General features: G+C 52.5%; 3 protein-coding genes and 1 long non-coding RNA gene across 8 annotated transcripts in view; 1 reads left to right on the top strand and 3 right to left on the bottom strand.

Annotated features, from left to right (window-relative positions):
• The window catches only part of CACNA1S (calcium voltage-gated channel subunit alpha1 S), a 44562-nt gene extending 39309 nt beyond the window's left edge, over window positions 1-5253 (bottom strand). For 2 of the 4 annotated variants that reach the window (XM_064636097.1, XM_064636099.1), the window contains exon 1: window positions 3050-3361. In XM_064636097.1, the coding sequence (XP_064492167.1) occupies window positions 3050-3210 (161 nt within the window). In that variant the 5' untranslated portion in view covers window positions 3211-3361. Of the gene's footprint in view, window positions 1-3049; window positions 3362-5140 lie in introns of those variants that run through there. The other 2 variants (XM_064636098.1, XM_064636096.1) reach the window with 2 other exon arrangements.
• A 1136-nt stretch (window positions 5254-6389) lies between these two features.
• LOC135402419 (lysozyme C-like) lies at window positions 6390-8740 on the bottom strand. Its single transcript, XM_064635547.1, has 4 exons — window positions 8542-8740; window positions 8042-8200; window positions 7724-7802; window positions 6390-7380 (listed from the first exon to the last, which is right to left on the bottom strand). Exons 1-4 carry the CDS (start codon window positions 8696-8698, stop codon window positions 7320-7322), a joined length of 456 nt encoding a protein of 151 aa, XP_064491617.1. The 5' UTR covers window positions 8699-8740; the 3' UTR covers window positions 6390-7319.
• Window positions 8741-12251: 3511 nt separating this feature from the next.
• Window positions 12252-18290, bottom strand: LOC135402418 (SUN domain-containing protein 5-like). 2 transcript variants are annotated; one of them, XM_064635545.1, is made up of 12 exons: window positions 17979-18282; window positions 17515-17582; window positions 17204-17288; window positions 16720-16784; window positions 16081-16142; window positions 15842-15882; window positions 15552-15603; window positions 15190-15259; window positions 14683-14795; window positions 13561-13728; window positions 13136-13225; window positions 12252-12471 (listed from the first exon to the last, which is right to left on the bottom strand). In XM_064635545.1, the coding sequence occupies exons 1-12, from the start codon at window positions 18077-18079 to the stop codon at window positions 12325-12327; spliced, it is 1062 nt and encodes a 353-aa protein (XP_064491615.1). In that variant the 5' UTR covers window positions 18080-18282; the 3' UTR covers window positions 12252-12324. The 2 variants fall into 2 exon arrangements, with proteins under 2 accessions (XP_064491615.1, XP_064491616.1); XM_064635546.1 differs by having other exon boundaries at window positions 12358-12471; window positions 13561-13712; window positions 17979-18290.
• On the top strand, window positions 18227-19706 carry LOC135402420 (uncharacterized). Its single transcript, XR_010425124.1, has 2 exons — window positions 18227-18594; window positions 19035-19706. It is a non-coding gene; the product is annotated as an uncharacterized LOC135402420 (long non-coding RNA).
• Window positions 19707-21897: the final 2191 nt, after the last annotated feature.

The following is a 21897-nucleotide window of genomic DNA, read 5'->3' as shown; positions in this document are numbered from 1 at the left end:
GGCAGTGCTCCTGTGGCTGTCCCCAGGAGTGCCAGGGGCTGGGAGTGAACAGTGCTCAGCCTGAAGACTGTGCCACTCCCTTCAAGGTGGAACTGTGCTGTTTGGGCCCCATGACATCTCAGAACAAGTGGGGTGATTTGCTATTTCCCTGTGAGGACTCTGGGACTTGGTCACTCCCAGGTTCCTGCTGCTGTCACTGCTCTGCTTGGGCCACTGAAACCTCATGGTCAAGCTCCAGCTACCACCTTCCTGAAGCCCCCAGGGGGCTCAGACTCTGGCTTCAGGACCCTATTTGCAGCCAGACTCTCACCTCAGGGACCCCCACTCTCTGTTCCCCCCAGGATCCTTCCCTGAGGCCTGCCTTGGGCTGTGGTGGCCACACCAGTGTCCAATCCAGCATCACAGGGCAGAGGGCACCTGGAGGAGCATTCTATCCATACCAGCCTGCTGAGCTGGCTGAGTGCTGTCAGGCTTTTTTCCTTTTCTGAACCTTTCTATCCATCAACCTGATGACACTTTAAAAACTGAAGTCAGATGGAAAAGCTGTTCCCCTTTGTGTTGCAGGCACTGGGGCAGAGCCCAGGGGTTGGAAGGTTCCCTGCCTGCTCGGACAGGGTGAGATGAGCTCTCCCTGAAGGGTGACGTCGATTGTAACTGGAGCTGGAATCCACTTGCTGCTTATGACTCTGTGAGTCTGGCACTGTTATTAGGTAGAAATGCAGTGGGACAGATTTAACCAAAAAAGGAGGCATGTAGTGTCACCAGGCACAGTGTCTCTGCCTCCTGCCACTGAGCCAGAGCCTCAGCATCCTCCTCATCTACTTGTCCTGCAATCTCATTTCTTCCTCTCCAACAGTCTCCTACCACAAAACATTTAAGGGTCCCATATCTCCCTTGCAGAGGGAATTAGGCCTTAGTGTCTTGCAGCTCTGTGGTCCCCCAGGGTCCCCAGACTCCTCACCCATCTGCCTTGAAGTCCTCCTGGTTGCAAAACGACCTGGAATTCCAGGGTGACATCACATGTGCCAATAACTGTCGAGTTGCTGGACGAGCTGTTGTGCACACAGTACCCATAAAGTTGCAGAACACACAGATTTTCTTGTTCTAACAAACATGTTTTTTGAGATGTGAGCAAATTTCAGCATAAAACCCACTCTGCTTCAAGGCAGTCTGGCTTTCACCTGCCCTGGGCTGAGTGGAGCGACACTCCCTGCCCTCCAACTGCCCGAAAAAGACCCTGTCCCACTGCTGTGGCTCAGCTTTGTGCTCTGACAGCAGCAGCTATTCAGCAGCAATGGCTGAACCCAGGGGCCAGGTATCCCCAGAGAAGATGGTCACAGCTAATCTCCCCTTGGCAGCCTGCCTGGCCCCGCAGACCATAACAACCCCCAGGAACTGGAACGACCCTGTCGTGCCTCGCACACCCTGATCCCTGAGCGAGGGCAGCCAGGTGATCAGGGTATAAATACAGCCAAGGCCCTGGAGAAACCTGATTCCCTGGACCATTTGTCCTGCACAGGTCAGAACCACCTGCACAAGCCACCTTTCTGGTGGGGCACCCACCTCTCCCCTCCCCTCTCCCCTTCCAGAGCACTGATGTGGGAAAGACCCCCACTGTGCTATGCACTGGCTCTGGCATGTGCTGGCCCAGGGGGAGGAATGTGTTGGACCATGCTGGAAGATGTAAGTCCTATTTCCAGCTCTTCCCCTGCCACTTGGGAGGATGGGGAAGTTTCTTCCCTACTCAGTGCCTATTTAAGACACAGGCACAGTTCCCTTCCATGGGCTCGTAGAACAGCCTAGTTCTTTTTCTAGAGAAACAGAAAATGAGAATTCCCCAATTTTGGCTCTGCTCCCACTCCTTTGAAGGGCAGAGAGTCCCTTTGCAGTAAAGGAACAAGGGCTCAAACTCCAGTACCAGCAGAGCTGTGAGCATGCCCTCATACCTGCCAGCCACTCCCTGGGCATGGTTTTGGTGTCCCCATGGCACTGTGTGCACAGCAACACAGCCAGCCTAAGATGATCAAGCCACCTCCAAGAGGAGTAAAGCCTGGCCAGGGCTGGGATCATCCCACCAAGGCCAGGAACACACAGATAAGTTTCAGCAACTGAAATGAGGAAATCATGGTGGAAGAACTTCATTCCATTTCCCAGAGTCCATCATTTTACTTGAGCCCGAATGTTTTGCTGAAATCAAAGTTAAGTGTTTCATTTTCCATTCTCTTCCCTTATATAAAATATAGGTGAACAAAGCAATAGTTCCTGGATGCATGGCAGAAATATGGCATTTTGGTGTTTCTGAGCTACAATGCCCCAGTGAAAAGATCAAAGAGCAACACCCAAACCCCATCCCTCCATTAAGTCAAAGACACACAGAGGGACCCTCCCTCTGAGCAGTATCACCCACAAAAGCCTTCACCCTGTGACAGGAGTGCCAGGGAGGGATGGGAAGGGGAGCTGAGAGGACAATGGTGTCAGCAAGGATATGGGGGATACTGGCCAGGCCCCCCTCGGTGCAGAGCACAGCTGTGGGATCAGGCAAGAGGTGACACACACAAAGAGCCATCCCAAGCAACCCGCCAGGGTCTCGTTACCCACCCTAAACCTCTCTCCCCAGGTGACCTGCTGTCTCAGCTCCACCCTCAGCTCCCCCAGCCTGACCCCATCCCCACCCCAGGATGGGCACTGTGCCCCCTCCTCACGCACCAAACGCCCTCCCCTCTCAGCGAGCTGTCCCGTTTCTCCCCAGCACACAGCATGTTCTCTCCCTTCTCCCCAGGCTGTTCCTGCCTGTCCCTGCACCACCCCACCCAAGGTCCCCATGGCCTGACCTGCTCCTCAGCCCCAGCTCTCCCCACCAACCTACTCACGCCCCAGTTTGCACAGCCAACACCTCCTACCAGGGCTCCCTGAGTGCCTCACTGCCTTTTACAGACCTGGTGAGACACCCAGCACAGGCTTGAAGCAGGTTGACAGCTCTCCTGACCCCCAGCACCCTGCTCACAGGCACACACACACGTGCTCCCAGGTGCCTCCAGCCAGAGGATACTTCCACTCCACGATGCTGATGCAGGCCTTCCGCAGCGGGTTCTCCAGGGTCAGGCAGAACAGAGCCCTGGGTGGCCGAGGGGCTACTGGTGGCACCGGCTTTTTGGACTTCTCCTTCTGTTGCCTCTTCTTCCCGTCATCCTGGGGAGAAGCAGGCTCCATGGTGTTGCTCCCCCCGCCGTTTCTCCCCCTCCTGCCCCACGGCCCAGCCCCTCTTCCTCAGGTCCCAGCCAGCTGGAGCCCCGCTGGGTCCCCGTCCCCTCCGTGCGGCGGGGCAGGCGGTGGGGGACTGGGGGCTGGAGCCTGCACTCGCATGTCCAAACACACAAAGCACGAGGTTAAATTTAGATCCCAGCCTGGCTCTGGGTGCTGTCCCAGCTCCTGAGGCAGCAGAAGGGCCCCTGCAGCTGTTGCCTCTTTACCCAGCACATGGGGAGCTGGGCGAGTGCTTCGCGTGCCGCTGCCCGGGCTGGGGGTGGGACGGGCTGCCCGGCGCTGGGCACACGGCCTCCGAGAGAGAAGTGCCTGTGTCCCAGGTCAGCTCTCTCCCCAGTTCCCCTGGCTTTCCTGGCCTGCACTGGGAAGCCATGTGTATTTACTGAATCACACTATTGGGGGTGAGATGGAGAACCCAGCTCTGGCCAGTTCCCAAAGATAGTTTGCCCCTCCCTAATCCGATCAGCCCCCTCTCTGCAGGATTTCACCTTCACTTGGTGCACGCTGCTCACCCAAGCCTAGCCCATGTGATCACTGGCCTTTGGGGCTGGGTCCATTTCACTGACTGAAGACCCCAGTCTCAGAGCTCTGCGAAACTGTGGTAAGTCCAAAAAGTGCTCTGGCTTGTTTTTCTGGAGGCACAGAGGAAACCCTTGGCTGACACCGGTCACTCAAACAACCCTTTGCTCAGCCTTACAGAGGTAAGTCCTGCATACAGGATATGGAGGATGCCAGGGGATGCAGGAACCCCACAAGTCTAGGTCGGATTGTGTCCTGGCAAGTCAAGCTGGGTTTGGGAAAGACCAACTGGATGAATGGTATGAATAGGTAACTCCTGAGCTAGGGCAAGGACAGAGGCAAGTTATCAGCACCTTTCACAGCAGGGGACTGAGGCAGGAGGAAGTGTTGTTCCTGGGGGTTTTCCTGGTGTTTCCTAGACTGTCAGCAAAATAACTGCAGCAATCTAATTACTTACCTTAATGTCCCACAGTAAATGGTGCTACAGATGTTACAGTGGGTGGGACAGACTGGCTGTGCCCCACTCGACCCCGTGCATCCCAGGGTGCTGCTCCACCCATGGCACCGCACTGCCTCACTCACAGCTTCCTCTCCTCTGCTTTGTTCCCCATTTCCTTTGCTCCCCATTCCACTGAGGAGGGAAACGACTTCCCAGGTGTGCAGCCTGCTGTGCCGAGGGCCAGGAGGGAGTGACCAGGGAAGGAGCTGATCCCTGCCCACGGCAGGGAGGTTGCACGGGACAGCAACTCCTGCAGCTGCTCCAGCCTGTTTTGATGCACTTGGGAGGAGGGTGCCCTCGGCTTCAAGGTGTTCATAGAATCACGGAATGGTTTGGGTTGGAAGGAACCTTTAAGATCATCTTGTCCCAACCCCCCTGCCATGGGCAGGGGCACCTTCCACTAGGGTTAAATTAGCAATATGCCCCCTCCTACACCACTCTAATATTTTGTGCGAAGTAAAGTCAAATCATTTCTGCATCGGGGTCCAGCCCCGTGTCCTTGTGAGGCAGGAAACTTGCACAACGTGTGTTCGCACTTCTCCCTTGGCCCTCGTTCCCCCCCTAAACCCCAAGCGAAAGCCAGGAGCCGCATTCCCGCTGCTGCCCGTGCAGAAGAGCCGTTCCCGCAAGGCCAAGGGGCCCATCTAGCGGGGATCTCCAGGAGGAACACCTGCCCTGGGAAGCCGAGGAGGAGGGCGGGCGAGCGGGGCGCGGGCAGGGCTGGGGGGGACCCCCGAGGTCCCTCCGATCCCCCCGTGTGCAGCCTCCCCCCGTGCTAGCACAGGGCTGTGCCGGCACCCACCGACCCGGCTCGGCCCCAGCACACCCGCTGCAGCGCTCCGAGCCCTTCCTACCCACCTCCTGCCTCGGGAAACCTCTCCAGAGCCATCCTCCTCTTCCTCGCATCCTTCCCCCGCCCGCTCCATCACCGCACGGGCACGGCCTTGGGAAGGGTCCCAAAGGCAGGGGCTGACTCCCCTCGGGGTCATCTCCTGCCGCCGAGCAGAGCCGAGCAGAGCCCAGCCAAAAACTGCATTGGCCGCTCCCCGTCCCGCTCCGCCCCTCTCCCCGCCCTGCTCCTGCCCCTCTCTCCACGCCCGCTTCTGCCCCTCTCTCCCCGCCCCGCTCCTGCCCCTCTCCCTACACCGCTCCTGCCCCTCTCCCTACACCGCTCCTGCCCCTCTCCCCGCCCCGCTCCTGCCCCTCTCCCTACACCGCTCCTGCCCCTCTCCCTACACCGCTCCTGCCCCTCTCCCTGACCCTCTCTTGTCCCTCTCCCCGCCCCGCTCCTGCCCCTCTCCCTCCCCTGCTCCTGCCCCTCTCCCCACCCCGCTCCTGCCCCTCTCCCTGACCCTCTCTTGTCCCTCTCCCCGCCTCGCTCCTGCCCCTCTCCCCGCCCTGCTCCCACCCCTCTCCCTACACCGCTCCCGCCCCTCTCCCTATACCGCTCCTGCCCCGCTCCTGCCCCTCTCCCCGCCCCGCTGGGGTAACTGTACAGTCAAGGCTTATGAGGAGCCCCTGAGACGAAGAGTGCACAGGGGAGGGGAGGATGCACCACCCCAGCTGGGCACCTGTGCTCGGCCTCGCTCCTGCCTGGACCGGGGGTTCCAGGGCTGCAGGAGGATCCGTCAGTCCGCGGCAGGGACATGTTTTCATTTGCAGAGAGTTTACTTCCACACCCCCTGATCTTCTCTTGTTGAGTATGGCCCGTGGAGATGCACACGTGGTGTTCATATTTAGGTAGACAGAAAGCACCCCTGTACCAGGGTTGAACCCACAAAACAAAACCCCTTAAAAGAAGGTTTGCTCAAATCCTGCAGATGGAAATACCTGCACTGAAGACAGTGACGAGGTAAGGCTGTGACTCAAAGGAGTTTTTTTGAGTTTTCTCAAAAATGTCATGGACAGTATGTAAAATAGCTCTGCCCTGAATTATTTGATGAGGGAATGAAGTCTTTGGGTCATGGAAGGGGAAAGAGCCACTGCCTGCCCTGTACTTGGGAAGAGGGTCTTCTGGCAAGGCTACTTTGAGCATTTTTTTTTAAGATTCAGCCATCTAAACAAACATGGCTTTCATAGTTGGTTTATACATTCACACAGACAAGAGTTTAAGCAACCCTTTATTGCATAAACATCAAAGCAGTCACTGCCTCCCAAAGCAGAAAGCACAAGAACAAATATGGTTTCAGTGACATCACCTTCCATTTGTGCACTGTTCCTGGACCCAGCCTTCTTCTGGGAAAAGGACTCATGAACCAAATGGCAAAACATTTCCCTTTCCCAATAGGCTTTCCAACCCATAATTTCCTCACAGGGATGCTGCCTGCATTCTAGGCTGTGCTTGGTCAACTTCCTCAAAGGATGACAAGAAAAGCCACATTCAGCTGGGCCAGATGTCCACATGTTTCAGTACCCTGTCCCTCACACCAGCCAAGAGCAGATGCTCAGGCAAATTTAAGGAACAAGGTTTGTGTTTCATCATAGTTTCTGTTCTCTCTCTGTCAGTGAATTGTACTCCCTACCATAGTCAGTGACTGTCATAATCATAAGGCAACACAATTCTGCAGGTCTGATACAGCATTCATCAATTTTTGTATTTTCTCACTTCAGACACTCCAATAAGGATGGGCAAAAAAATGAAGGAAGGGGAGGGAGGACTGGAGGAAGGGAGGGATGAAGGAGAATAAAGAGAATAGAGAAAGACACAAAAAGAGAGAGAAACACTAAATGTTGCAAAGCCCTGTTAGTTAAGGTAACAGAATCTTGAGATGGGATTATGCAAGTAAATGGCTGAAATTCCACCTGTAGTGCCCTGCTGCTAAGCCTTGTTTGTATTAAGCCATCAGCTCTAAGTTCTCTATTTGCATTGCAGAGGTACAAAGGCCTCCCAGGGTCAGTCAGCATAGCCAGCACCTCTCTACCTTAATAAAATGCTTTTAAGTCCCCACACCCATCCATTTCTGTAGCCTCTGTTCCAAACACTCTCACTCTTCACTTCTGGTGATGCTGAGAAAACAATCGATGCCTGTGGAGTGATTTAGCAACCCTTGACAAAGGAACTCAGGTTTTTGCCCTGGCAGTGGTTTTTCCAGCCGTACCTGGAGAACAAATACATTATGCAGTTTGAGGATTGGTTATAAAAACAGACTTGGTTAGTCTTTGAGAGTCTTGGGTGAAGAAAGGTGGGCATGAAAGAATCTAAGGGAGCTGGGGGAAGAGAACAAAAAGGGAGATCTCTGGGAGATGAGGGAAATTTAGGGAGCTAGAGTAGGTGCTGAAAGTGAGGACTCCTCACTACTTTCAGCTCTAGGAGAAGGACTGTGCTAACCTTTACCAAATACAGCTTCTCACCCATTGCTCCCTCTCCCCCCCCCCAGTTAGTAGCAGGATTTTTTTTATCTCCTTTACCCACTCTTCCCCAGTGTCCACTGCAAATCTTACCAGGGAGTGAGGCCACGAGCCTCCTGAGCAATCTTCTTGGCACACCGAATGTCATCCTCAATATTGTCATCTTGCAATTCTGTAGGGAAAGGAGAAAAAGCCAGTGTGGAGGAAAGAGGGCCAGAGGAAGAGCAGGGACAGACTGGCAGAAGGAAAGGTGTTCATCAGGAAGGGAAGGTGGGACACTGAGAAGATGGATGAATAGAAGGACACATGGATAGAAATGCCCGGAGCGGCTGCTGGGCAGGAATCATGGACAGAGCAGGTGCTTTCAAGGAGTGGACAAAGAAAGGCTCTTTGTTCTGTCCCACCACTTACTTGAGCAACTGATCTGGCAGGCATTCTTGGCCCCAGCTGTCCTGCCATCGTTACACCAGTACTTGCTGTTGATCTGGAAGATGCCGTAGTCCCTGCTCGGCCCGTTGTTGTTGTAGGCCTTGGTGTCGTAGCTGCTCTCGTAGTTTATCAGGCACATCCCTGCAGGAGGAGACATCCCACAGGAGAACATCAAGGTATGCCCAGGGTAAATAAAAGGAAAGAGGTGGAAGGATTAAGGATGACTGAAGTGCTGAAGAAGTAATTAAACTGGGGATATTGTAAGCTTGAGAATTGGATGGGGAAATGCTTGGAGGGATGAAGCTCTGGCTGGGTATTTGTCGTGTAAACTATACAAGGGAGCAAGGAAGAGGATGAGGAAGAGACATGATGAAGTCAAAGGAATGGAGAGACAGAATAGTGCTGCTGGAACATCACAAAGAAGTTGAGAGGAAGAAGGGTGGTAGAGGCAGAGAGGTCCAATAGCAGCTCATTATACTCACAGTCAGCAACAGTTTTGCCCACAAAGCCCTCAAATCCATTCCTACGTAGGATCTTCACCATCTCACATCGGGGGATGGTTTTCCCCTGGGTGCCTGGCAGAGCCAGAGCAAGGAAGGCAAGAAGGAAGCCGAGGAACAGCATTGACTTCCTCATCATGCAGTCCACAGCAAGATGTGCCAAAGCAACTTGAGCTGTCTGTGTGCCAGGGACTGCCTTTTATTCCTTCCTCAGGAGGAGGATCAGCTGGCTAAGCAAGCACGACTGGGAAGTCTGGGCGGTCTTTACAGTAAAAAGCCAATAAGGAAGTGGGCCAAACTCCAAAAAAATCCCTGGAAGGTGCCAGTAACTCTTTCACTGGTTCTGCAAGGCTGAGGCATTCCACAGACAATCCAGCAGTCCTCAGTTTGATATTATTCCAAGTATCATGGATCAGAGGTTGTGGTTGCCCTGTGTGGGGGTCATGGCTTAACCCCAGTACTCTGCTGAGTTACTCAGTGTCTCCCACCTGGTAGGATGGGGGAGAGAATCGGAAGTTTAAAGGTGAGAAAACTGGTGAGTTGAGACACAGACAGATTAATGGGGAAAACAAAAGCCATGCAATGCAAGCAAAGCAAAATAAATATTTAACACACTTCTTCCCGTCAGCAGGAAGATGTTCAACCACCTCCAGGAAAGCAGGGCTCCACCATGTACCAACAGTGGCTTGGGAAGACAAACACCACCTCTCCACATGACCCACTCCTTCCTCCTCCTTCCCTCAGCTTTATACATTGAGCATGATGCCATATGGGCTGGGCCAGTGGGGGTCAGCTGTCCTGGCTGTGTCCCCCCTTGTCATGGTTTAGCAATGGTATTCCCCAGTTTAGTACTCCCACTAAAAAGACCATGAGCTGCTCCCCTCTCTGCCTCCACGGGAGGCACAAAAGGCAAAGATCACGGGTTGAGATAAGAACAATTTACTGGAAACAGCAATGAGATAAGAAGATGAACAGTAACAGCAACAGCAACAATATTAATAACAAAAGTGTGCAAAAGAGAAGCGATTCACATGCAGAAATGCCCAGTGTGGACCATGAACAAAGGTGGACAAACTGCAACACTTTTCTGATGAATGTGTATATCCTGTCTAATAAATACATTTATGTGTTGACCCAGGGATGCTCATTAGGCAGGAGCTCTCTCTCCTGCATCAGGTACCATAATAAAGTAATGCCTGCCTAAGGCTACACTGATCTTAAGGAGTTTCATTCCCAAATTTTGGTGACACAGGGAGCTTTAGGAAACCAGCAAAAGGGTGAAGCAAGTGCAGATGCAGGTGGTGGGGGGGGCTGTGTGCAGTGATGAAACACTAACAACCAGAAATCTGAGGGCAGTGCAGTCAAGAGAGACATCAGAGCCTCAGAGCAACTGATTGAGGGAGTTTCTTATCCAAGATATTTTGTTGGAATTGCTGCTTTCCCTCCAGCCACAGAACTAGATGTGTCATTTTAGTGGACAATCAGGTTGCTCAGCCACAATCTGGCCGTGGGCAATCCATGGTGACTGTTTCAGGTCCCCTTCTTGCCCTTCATGTACTTCTGGGAGGATGGAACCCATGATCCTCCCATGGCCTGAGGAGAAGGGAAACTACCCAGGCAGATGAGGTTCAACAATGGCAGCACAGTGAGCAACAAAAAGAAAAGATTCAGTGGGAGTACAGGAAAAACTAGCCTAAGAAAAATAACCATACAGGCCACCACATTGCCTGTGGAAAACTGGGAATTGAGACCATATCCTTCCACAGACCCTTCCAACTGCTGGGTTTCAGCCTTCCCACTCATTGTAGGAATTATACAGCCCCCACCTAGACTATGGTAGGAGTTACACAGAGGCCACTGCAACAGGGCTCGTCCCTAAATTGTGCTTCATAAAAGAATCAGAGAGGGTTCCTTCTTCTGCTGTGTTTATTATGCAATGGTAGTTACAGCTTGAGCTTGGTGCCTCCAGAGAGGGGCCCTGCTTGTCGACTGCTAAAGGATTTTATAGTCTCTATAGGTCACTTGGTTTCCTGATGGTACTTCTGCTCATCCAACCCTGTTTGCCATGCCAGGGCTTTTCTCTTCTGATTCCTTCTAGCAGCCTCATGGCCCCCTTTTTGTCTGTTTCTGCAGACATTTGGTTGCCTTTGGTTACATGATATCCCGTAGTTAAAGTTTTACTTGTACTTCCTTATCTACTGCTTACAGTTCTACAGATCAAATAAAGGCTAAAATACAATTCCTGGGGCCTAAGGCTTTATTTATTTTAGTCAATAGTGCTAAGCTACGGCACAAATTAGTCTCTCCCTACACATTTGTGGTGAAGGAGTAGAGGTTTCCATGCACTGTGCCATCATCTTAAACCCTGGACTTGTGGCTTCCACTCTCCCTTTTCTGGGACAGGACACATATATCACTGTGTCAGGTGTTTAGAAGAGATGGGTTGGAAACAACCAGTCATAGAATCATGGAATCTCCTGCCTTGGAAGGGACTCACAAGGATCAACGAGTCCAACTCCTGCAACCCCTGTCCCTGCACGGGACCACCACAACGAGCACACCCTGTGTCTCACAGCTGGCTTGGTGCTGTGAGCCTGTTTCAGTGCCTGACCACCCTTCTGGGCTCTGCTTCTTCACCCAGAAGGTTCTTCACCCAGAAAACTCTTCACCTGGTTCTTCTGGACAGGTACAGGCTCTTCAGGAGGGGCAGGCAGGGCAGTGGATGTGGCACTTGGCATTGTGTGTGATGGAAGGGTTGGAATGTCTGGAGCTCCCAGTTGGCAATGGCACAGTTGGGAACCTCTGGGTAAGAATCAAGGGGTAAACAAATAATGCAGATGTCATCATGGGAGTCTGCTACAGACCTTCCAGCCAGGATGGTGACGCCGAGGTCACTTCCAAGTCAACTGCACTGGCTTCCAAATCAACATCCCAGGCTCTATCTTAGGCCTTCTGCTCTTCAGCATCTTCATTAATGACTTGGATGCAGGACCTGAAGGGGTGATCCTCGTGGGTCCCTTTCAACAGAGGAGATTCAATGTTTCTGTGATTCCTAATATATTACCTAAAACTCCCCTGACACAGTCCCATGTGCATCCTCTAAAATCAGCATTGGGCTGCCACACCATTTCCCCCCATTTCCTTTCTTGCCCCTTGTAAAGTTCCAGGCTCTTCACACGAGCTCATTGAAGGGTTTTTACATCCAAAAGACAAAAAGCTTCCAAATCCAGTGGATTCATTAAAAGGGGCCTTCAATTCTTTTATGCTTCAAGGCCACACACGGGACAAACACTACAATGCTTCTCAGAGGGCCAAAATAGCATACTGGCAAACTCTGGAAAATAAGGGAGCTTGGTAAAAGCTTAAAATAAGCATTCAGTCAACATAAAGCATTTCACAAAGCATTGAATTAGCAAATTCCAACCCCCCCCAGCTTTAAGTTACCCAAATACTCAAGAAAAGGAAATTAGGAAGAAGGAAGAGGAAGAAAGAGAGAGAGAGAAAGAGAGAATTATTGCTACCACCTTAGATCCAGCTGCCAGAGATCCAGGAAGGACCATGAACCATGCAGTGGCTGCATGGTGTTGGTTTAATTTGCTCTGGACTCCAGTGGAATGGGGCAGTGCAGTGTCTCCCCTTGGCAGAATTTGCCCTCCCCCCCCCCCTCAGCCCCACCCAGGATAATTCCAAGCTATTGATAACTTTTTAATAACTTTTTTTCAGTCCCTCACACCCCCTGCCCTTTCTTCTTTTGTATTTTCTTCCTTATTCATCTTGGATCTTGGCTGAGGCTTTCTGGGTTTCCATCCTCCCATGAACCTGCACTCGGTAAATGCAGGTGTACCATGGGTTTCCCCAGTTGCTCTTCACAAGAAGTTTGACATATGAAAAGGCTCTGGGAGGCAGCACATCCTGTGAAGAGCAAAAATGGGAGCATTAAAAGCCACAGTGCAATCACCATGGAATCAGCAGCCTGGCAGCCCTCTTCCTGCTCAGGAACAAGCTCCCGAAAGCAGGTGGAGAAACAGGGGACATCTGAGGCTTGTTGCTGGTGCCAGGGCTTCCTGGGGAGGCTGGGGACAAGGGAAGGCACTTGGCATCATCCTCTGCATGCCAGCCTGGCTGGGGCTGCACCTCCCTTCCCTCTGCCCCTTGCTCTGTGCTGTCAGAGGGGCTGGGGAGGTGCTCCAATGCAGCTGGTGTGTGACCCCACTGAGCTCCTGCCGTCCCCTCTGCCTGCCTTCCTCCTGGCTGGCTGGGAGCAGTGGCAGGGAAGGGGCATGCTGTGCTGGGAGGACACTGTCCAGCTTGTCAGCAGGTCACAGGGTGGAAGCAACAGTGATGCCTGACAGCTTGTGCCACCACTCATCCCCATTTCTCCATGGCACGAGGTTGTTGCCTGGGTGGAGTGGCTGCATGTGCATCTGGCAACTCAGCCCTCCAAGCCCCTCCAGGTCTCTGTCAGGTGGTCCATGACCCTCTGCCCAGGGAGGAAACCTTCCCACCCTTCCTGCCATGCACTTGCAGGCAAACCCATTTTGCTCCCTGGCATCTGTCCCCCATGCATGGAGTGTACCTTCAGAGGGAAAGTCTGCATGGGCTCTTTTTCCACGTTGTAGGTGAATGTCCCCAGGAGAGATTCCTCTTCTCCGGCTGCATCCACTCCCTCGGGGGCAAAGCATGAGGAGAGCAGCTCAGACCCATCCCAACAAAGAGGAAACCTACCTACCCAGCCTTTCCTGGGGCTCTACAGTAGTCTAGGACTGGTTAGGGTAGAGCTCAGGCTCTGCCTTGAATTTGGGCCAAGAACCCTTAGGTGCTTAGCCAGAACAAGTCTTAAGAAGGATGAACCTCTCGAGCCCTTGAAGTGTTGCACTTGGGCACTACAGTGCTCAGGAGAGAGCTGGACACAAAGCTCAGAGGATACACAAAAGCAAGCAAGACCCTGTCCTGGCTTCCCCCCAGGCCCAGAACCCCCCCAGGAGTGCCCAGCAGACTCACAAAGGCAGCGATGTCCTTGGGGGCACTGATGACGGTCCCGCTTGGAGAGACGTCCTTGGTGATGTGCTGCACTGTGATGGCAGTAGGGTGGACTCGTGCTGGCAGCTTGATGACCACCTGGCCCTGATGCCCACTGAAAGCCCAGCAGCTTCCTGGGGAAACATTTGGCTGCAACCAGAATGCGAGAGCAGTGAAGTGTGAGAGGTTGGGGCCAACACAGCTGCCCGTGTGGTTTGAAGTGTTGGGGCTGGCGTGTCTGTGGGCTCTATTTCAGCCTCAACATAAGGCACGTGTGAGGAAATGGACAGAAGTAGAAGGCCTTCCCTGCCAGCCAAAGGGGGAATCAGCATGACAGGACAGAGAATACTGATTATGAAACCAGCCTAATCAGGGCCAAGCAGAAACACCTCTGCCCAGGGTCTCTGTGGGGCATCCTCCCTGCTCCCACCACCCATCCGTGAAAAGTGGCTCTTAGGGATGAGTGTGGAAACAGGGTGTCTTGGTTTATTGACAATGTGTCCCGGGAGGCAGGACCTCTGATGGAATGAAAACCCCTCCCCATAAATTATGACTTTTTTTAAATTATGAGGCATTTGAGTGGAGCATGAAAATGAATAAGAATTTTACTAAAGACAGAGAACAAAACAACAACCAAACAATAACAGAAAAGCTGGGGGTGCAGTCCCAGGAACCAAAGAGAGCAAGTTCCCATCCTGCCAGCAGCTTTATTCTCCTAAGTTCTCGCAGTATTTTTCCTCGTGGGACCCCTCCTCCCTCCCCACTCCCCACCTTGTGGTGGGGGAAAGGTGGTGGTGCCCTGCACTTCTCCAAAACCACACGATGGTATGAAGAAATTTAGCTAAACCATAACACAGGGCCACCAGGTAGAAAGAAAGCCTTTCACCCAGCTGTGGCTGAGGACTGTGGGCAGCATGCAGGTACAGCTCAGTTCAGCTCTACTCCCCTCTGAAGGGGAACTGCTGCTTCCCAGCAAGCCCAGCCCTGCCTTCCAGCTTTGCTTTGAGGAACCTGATCTACACTGTGGCTTGAGCAGCCCCTGAGAACAGTCCCCAGCTTCACAGGAAGGAAGGAAACTGGCACTGATGATTTCTGCTGAGATACCTGCAGAATAGTATCAGGAGGGTTGGCAGTCCAGAAGAAGTATAAAATCCTGCAGACCCAACTCTCTCTGCAGTCGTAGGTCTGGGAAGTTCTCTGAGTGTCAATGGTGGCTCCTGTAAGGAAGGGAGAGCAGATGGCTGCAAGGGGCTGCAGACTGAGAGGGCCTGGTGCTCAGACACCATTTCTGATGCCACTGTCCAGCTCCATGTCCTCATCTCCCCACCAGTGGGGTGCCCAGCTGAATGGGACAATGACAGCAGCCACATGCTGGTGACTGCTTCTCCCACAGGCCTTAGAGTGCTGGGAGGCAGCAAAGAACAACCCAGTCATTCCCTTTCCAAGTGCAGCAGAGAGGAGGAGAGCCCCTACCCAGCACAGGAACATCTGTCATCCCTGTGCCATCAGCACAGGAATGTGGGGGGCCAACCCCAGAGTCACCCTTATTGAAGGCAAGGACAGGACACAGACAAGCACAGGGTAAGGAGACCAGGCTGCTTGTGTCCCTACCAGAGCTCTTCAGGGCCCAGTCAGTCTTGACATAGGATTCCAAAGTCATCTTGGTCAATTCTTGGGAAAGCTGTGAGCAAACACAGAAAAGGACCACGTCAGTGGACAGTTCAGCACAGCCACCAGTGCCCACAGAGGCAGAGTTGGGTGTCAGACATGCAGGGCAAGCTGTGCCCCAGAGCTGTGAGACTGTGCTGACTTGAGCCACGAGGACTGAGCAACAGCACCCGTGGCCACGACAGCCTGACCCCACCAACAACCCCAAGGAGTGCTGCCTTGGCAGTTCTGCCCAGCCAAGCCTCTTTCCCCAAATGCAGGGTCACTTTCTTCCCACTACTGATCTCCACCCCCAGCTGACCGACCTCCTCCAGCAGAAGCTGTAACTTTTGGTTTTCAGTCAACGTGTCTGAATTCCTGCAGGAACAGAAAAGTAGATCTTGTCAGAGCAGCCCATCTGCTTGGTGAAGCACCTGAGGTCAGCGAGGAGACACTCGTGTGCTTTTCCTGCTGCTCCAGTGCTTCCCTCCATCCCACAGCTGAGCAAAAGGCAAAGGCAGGAGGGAAGTACGGGAGCCTTTGTTGTTTGGAAAATGAGCAAGGTCAGGTAACACGTCTACACAGACCCAGCTCCACTTCAGGAAACATCTCTTACCAGAAGGTCTTCAAGCCTGCTGGAAATACACTTGTCAGCTCCTGCAAGGGAAAACTGTCCATTAGAACATCCACTGCCAGAGCCACCAGGCTTCCCAGGAAGTCTTCCCTAGGAAGACACAGCACAATCTGCTGCTTCTTTGGGTCACACTGTGTGGAAGCAGAAGAGCCCGAGGTTTATCCAGCCACCACCAGCAACATTCTCTTGCAGAAGGTGCCTGTCCCACAAGAGTCACCAACCTGCATCAGTCCCTTTGTCAGCAGTGTCCACGCTGGCAGAGAGGTCCCACAGAAAACTCCAACTGCAATTCACACCATGAAGGAACTGTTACTGGACAGGGTTGGCAGCGAACCCTGAGGGACCATTGTCTCCTCTCTGCTGCCTTGGGAGTCAGGCAGCAGGTTAGCTGAGGGGTGTGGAAGGGGGGGTGCAGAGAGGGGACGTGCCTGTGACTGGGGCTATCAGCCCAGGCTTCAGCAGGCATCACAGCTCAGTCTTCAGGTGTGCTCAGTGCCCCAGAGCTGCTCCCTGCTTCCCCTCACTGCTGCCAGCACCAGGCTGCATGGGCTAGGAGAGGTGCCCCCTCATCCATCCCCCTGCACAGCCCCTTCCCTCTGGGCATCCCCAGTTCAGCCTTGGAAGTACCTCCACCCTTCTCTTGCAGCCTTGCACACCATTCAGTCCAGTGGCTGCAGCAGTAGCGTGGCCATGAGACCACCTGGGAAGTCTTACTGGTGATCTCAATGTCAGTCCCAGCCAAGGACACACTCAGGAAGCACTTGGGCCACAGGAGTTTCCACACACAATGGCCCCAAAGGAGAGCTGGCATCCAGCACAGCCAGGCCTTTGCTCTCAGCTCTTTGCTCATGAAAACTCACCAAGATACACTGAGAGCAACAAGGCATAGACTTTAAAGCTCTTCTTCTGCCGGACCATCTTCTGCCTGAAAGAGAGGGAGTCCTGGGGCTGTCAATGAGCCAAGTCTTGGGCAACTCCCTTCACAGCAGGGAAGCATAGGACTCTTGCCTGGCTTTGCTCCCAGAGGTTTCCCAGACCTACACAATGTCTTGCCAGAGCTGGGGAAAGTCCCCTGCAGACACCTGGCCCTGCCCCAAATGCCTGGCTGCGTGGCAGTTTGTCCTGCCACAGCCAAAGCTGGGGGCTCTGGCTCTGGTGTGCCAGTGACACTGCCAAGGGGCTTTGCCCTTGGTGCTTCCTGAGAGTGGCTGCAGCACAACAGCACCCAGGTGAGAGCCCCGGGCTGCTGGCTGAGGAACACCATCAGTTCTCCCCTCTGCTTGCACTGGCCCTCAGACATCCCCCTCCTGCCCCCTGGCCACAGCAGGAACACGCAGTACGTACGCCTTGAGGATGTATGGGCTCAGACGATTTCTCCCCAGGAAGACAAGGTCATCTGCCAGTTGACAAATCTGCCTCAAGAACATCCCTGGGTAAAGAAACCATAGAAAAGTTGTGCCTGTCTCTTGAGGTCTTGTCTGTAGGATGCTGAGCCAGCCATGGGCACTGGGCCCTACACATCCCTCCATGGGGTGAAAAGTGCAGCATCCTGCACCTCTCCTGCCACTAGTGACACTGGGCTGGAGCTCTGGCACAGCACAGCTCTCCCAGTTCACCCCAGAGGATGTCACGGCAAGTGTCAGTGAGGAGCTTACTTGCAATTTCTTTGACCCTTTCCAGATGAAGGTTCACCAGAGCTGCAGTGAGGGGAGCATCTGCACAGCTTCCAGGAGAAGAGAAACGAGCTGGTATCAGCAGTCCCCTCCAGCAGCACAGCCCAATTCTCACCCTGTGTCTTCCTTCTCACTGGCCCCTGACCCAAACCTTCCCCTTGGCAGGCACCTCTCAGTGGCTGTTAGAGAGGGAGCACAGGCTGCTCTCCCCACCATGGCACCCCCACCTCTTCCCTGGGTGCTGGTGGTCTCCAAACCCTTCCCTTCCCCACACAAAGTGAGCCAGGCTTTTGGCCTAGACCTATCCCCACAGAAGGAAGACTTTGCATGCCACAGGGCTGATCTGTCAGCTTCCCCGTGCTGCTCCAACCCCACTGACCTCGTTGTGCCACATCCATCCTACTGCCCCAGTGTGACACCCCGGGCAGGGGCAGCCGACCTCGTACCTGCTTCTCAACTCCACAGTCACCTCTGCCACCTCATCCTCACAGCCCAAGCAGCGTCTGGCAGACCCACGACGTCTCCTGGGGGGAGCCTTCCTCGCCATCTCCAGGCTCTGTGCTCAGCTCTGTGTCCTCAGCCCCTTCAGTGGGGTCTGCCCAGTGCAGCAGCCCCGGGGCAGCCGTGGGTTCTGCCCCTGTGCCACAGGGCACACAGCTCTGACCTCACAGCAGTGGTGGCTCTGCTGCCATCACGGGGGTGCCCAGGGCGACAGCCACAGGGGGACTGTGGGTTCTGTCCCCCAGATGCAGTGCTGGTGGGTGGGACTGCCTTAATGTTGGGCTGAGCCCACCATCCAATAAGCAAGTTATGCACAAAAACGCAAATGATGCTCACAGAGGGCCAGGAATCATAGAATGATCATGGAATCATGGAATGGTTTGGATTGGAAGGGCCACACGTGTCAGAACTCTGGGGATTATTATGTCTCAGCCTCAGCACCACCAGTACTGCCAGGCCCACAAGTGGGCACAGGGAGGGAGGATGAGCCTTCCTGCTGCCCCTGAGGCCCTGTGCTGGGGCCTGGTCACCTTATGGTAAAGGAACCACAAGCCCTGGAAGGTGTGAAGCCCAGTTTCTTACAGCTTTGTGGGTAAAAGACAGATTTTTGGTGCCCAGTGAGTTAACTAGAGGTGCTTCTGTGGTTGGAACAACCATATCTTTTCTATCAATTTCTGTTACCTATAAAAGGTTAATACCGTTGCCTTTGCTGGACAGAAGTATTAATTTGAGCTTGTTTCCTCTGCCCAGTTGGTCCCATTGCACTCCCAAGTTTTGGGAAATTTATTATCTCCAGGACTTCCAACTCCTGCCAGAGTGAGTGTGATCATGGTCTCAAAATAATTACCAGAGAAAGAGGATACCAGATAGTGTCATTGCATGTGTCTCATTGTCCCATTTCCTGCCCTAATAAAACATCCTCAACATCTCATTTCTTCTTCTTTTCCTCATCCTGGCTTACTCTCAGCTGCATTGAGAGGCTTTTCACTTCTGATTTACAGCCTGGGCAATACCACCCCACGCAGACCTGGCATCACATGCAAGATCCTGTTTGTTCTCCAAGAGAAGGAAACCACAAGGACACGGCCTCTGTTGCATCCCTTTCCCTTGCAGGTCACCACAACCTGCTCTAAAAGGGACTGTGCTGACAGAGGGTGAAGGACAGCCCCTGGTACCCTCCACACTGACTCACTGGCTCTGGTCCCACACTGATGTACAGAGCAGCAGCAAGGGGAAAACTGGCAGAGAAGCCAGGTTTTGGACAAGACAACAAATCCTGGGATTTCTGAGCAGAAACCTACAGATAGACCACGTGGTGCTGCTGTAAGGGAAGCAAAAGGCCTGATTGTAGAGCAAGGGAGATGTGCAGGAAGGTGAGTGGCAAGCAAGGAGTGCTCCTCACCCAGCTTTGGGCCTTCTAATAAACCCATGGTGAGCAAGTGAGAGGACCAGACTTTGCCAAGTGCAAGCACAGTAGCTGGAACAGATCCACCTGGCATTTCTGCCTGCATATCCAACAAAATATGCTCATATAGGCACCAGAGTCTTGCATAACTGAAGACAGGATGCAAAAACTTGGGTGGAAACCCAAGTCCTTTGCCTAGTGCTGATAAGGGCTGTCACTTCTCCTCCCACCTGTCTGCTCAGTAAATCCAGCCACTGCTTGGAAACCACTCATGTGCCAATGTTGAATTTTGTTATCAGAAGAAAACTCTCTTGCTTATTGAAAAAAAAATTTGCAAAGATAGGAACACAACCAGTGACATACAGAGATGGCAACTGGGGCCCCAAGGCAGTTCTGCAAATATCACTCTTGTGCCTCTTATGGATACACTTGATCCCCAGCCCCACTGTGGATCAGACTGGCTGAGGAGCAGCAGGCCCTGTGCTCTGGGGTGGACTGGCAAGCTGGAAAGCTCCTGGCTCAGGTACAAGGAAACGAAGGTGCCTCGGAAAAATATTTTGAAAGGTGGTTTCAAAGCCCCAAACTATGCAAGTACAGAAGAAAACAAAGCTAAAGCAAACACATTTATCTTCTCTGCCCTACTGACTAGCAGCCAACTACTTCACTCTATCAATATTACCATCAGGATAAGCCTGGTTTGGGCTATCCCTGAAGTGCAGGTGGACTCCATAGCAGTGACTCTCCCCTGGAAATGGGGCACCACCACTCTCAAAGTCTGAGGCCAAGGTTAGACCTAGCTGAACCTAAGCTTTGTAAGGAGGATTTAGAAATCCTCATTGCCAGGATCTTTCTTGCCCTCTCTTATCCTGCTTATGCAGCAGCTCTTTTGTGCTTCCCTTTCCTTTTCCCCTTCCTCAGCTCTGGGCAGCTGAAGAACATAGACTAAAATCCCAGAATGGTTTGGGTTGGAAGGGACCTTAAAGCCCATTTCATTTCATGGCAGGGACACCTTCCACTAGCCCAGGTTTCTCCAAACCCTGTCCAACCTGGCGTTGGACACTCCCAGGGATGGGGCAGCCACAGCTTCTCTGGGCACCCTGTGCCAGGGCCTCCCCACCCTCACAGGGAAGAATTTCTTCCTGATATCCAATCTGAATCTACCCTCTTTCAGCTAAAATCTATTCTCCCTTGTCCAGTCACTCCAGGTCCTTCTCCAAAGTCCCTCTCCAGCTCTCTTGTAGGCCTCCTTCTTCTAAATATTTTCTTGGTCATCTCAACTTTCTGCCTTTCAAACAAGTAGCTTATCTCAACAGGACAGGGATAGATAGCACTGTTTTAACCTCAAGTAAGCAAATATTTAAACTGTTTATTTAAAGATAAGAATTAAGAGGACTGGAAAAAATGACAGCTACATGAAAAGTGAAAATTTAATTTAGTGCTTAAACAACTTGAATCCTGATGCTGCAGCTGTAGCAGAGGGCTGACATGGATCATGATAAAACCAAAAATCCTTCCACTAAGCTTTCAAATGACAACAGAACTCCATCTGAGGGAAGACAACATCTGTATAGGGAAACATAGTCATATATCTATAGTGCACAACCTTTCTCTTAACAGCACAAAGAACTTGCTGGTACAAAAAAATTACAAATTTTAAGTGCTATTTTAAAGTAATTTACAATTCTATCAACAGGAGTGAGAAAATAGTCAAGAATTTGACTTGCAGAATGGGAGATGACTCATGACTTTCTCAACAGCCTTTACTATGGATGAAGTTTACACCTCTCTATTTGGGAATGGCACACCCTGTTAGGATTGGGCCAGCTGGCTTGGTCAGCCTTGCAGTTTTTCAGTCAGAGAAGAGAAAAAAACTGAGGAAGAACCAAGCAGATGAAGGCCAGCAGGTATCAGTCCCAGCTAACTTTCACCTGGGTGCAGAATGAAGCTTCTTTCTAAAAAAAAAAAAAAACCAAACAAACAAAAAATAAATTGCATCTCTATCAGATATTGGCTTTTCTAGCAAATGTCTTTTTTTTCACCCTTTGCTTCACTAAAAAGCTCTTTTGCCCAGACCATTTTCTTCTCATGCAGAAGCAGGAAAGCACTGGGAATGTTGCACACTTGCACAGGGAAGCTGTTGCCCACTCAGCTCTACAGCCAGGTTCAGTTGTCCTTGCCTTACACCCTAACAGGTCATGGGGGAGCCATGGCAGGAGAGAGCTGGGGCTGTTAAACGTGGAGAAGAACTCACTGTGGCCTTCCAGTGCCTAAAGGGGGCTTATAAAAAGGCTGGAGAGGGACTTTAAATGCAGGCAGATTGTGGCAGGACAAGGGGAAATGGTTTTAAACTGACATCAAGGGCAGGGTTAGATTAGATATTAAGAAAAAAATGCTTCCCTGGGAGGGTGGGGAGGCCCTGGCACAGGTTGCCCAGAGAAGCTGTGGCTGCCCCATCCCTG

Source organism: Pseudopipra pipra, chromosome 25 (assembly GCF_036250125.1).
Source record: "Pseudopipra pipra isolate bDixPip1 chromosome 25, bDixPip1.hap1, whole genome shotgun sequence".
NCBI classification, from domain to species: Eukaryota; Metazoa; Chordata; class Aves; order Passeriformes; family Pipridae; genus Pseudopipra; species Pseudopipra pipra.
The sequence above is the reverse complement of the archived record's forward strand: the minus strand, read 5'-3'. Positions and strand labels throughout refer to the sequence as shown.

What these genes read in the sequence shown, in the direction of transcription:
- LOC135402419 (XM_064635547.1), bottom strand. Translation starts at nt 8,698, where the DNA reads ATGATGAGGAAGTCAATGCTGTTCCTCGGCTTCCTTCTTGCCTTCCTT. An exon ending in GGGCAAAACTGTTGCTGACT is followed by an intron (nt 8,201 to 8,541) that starts GTGAGTATAATG and finishes CTCCTCCTGCAG; the next exon opens with GGATGTGCCTGATAAACTAC. An exon ending in CTGCCAGATCAGTTGCTCAA is followed by an intron (nt 7,803 to 8,041) that starts GTAAGTGGTGGG and finishes CTTTCCCTACAG; the next exon opens with AATTGCAAGATGACAATATT.
- LOC135402418 (XM_064635545.1), bottom strand. Translation starts at nt 18,079, where the DNA reads ATGGCGAGGAAGGCTCCCCCCAGGAGACGTCGTGGGTCTGCCAGACGC. An exon ending in ACTGTGGAGTTGAGAAGCAG is followed by an intron (nt 17,583 to 17,978) that starts GTACGAGGTCGG and finishes TTCTCCTGGAAG; the next exon opens with CTGTGCAGATGCTCCCCTCA. An exon ending in CTCCTGATACTATTCTGCAG is followed by an intron (nt 13,729 to 14,682) that starts GTATCTCAGCAG and finishes TTCTGGTTGCAG; the next exon opens with CCAAATGTTTCCCCAGGAAG.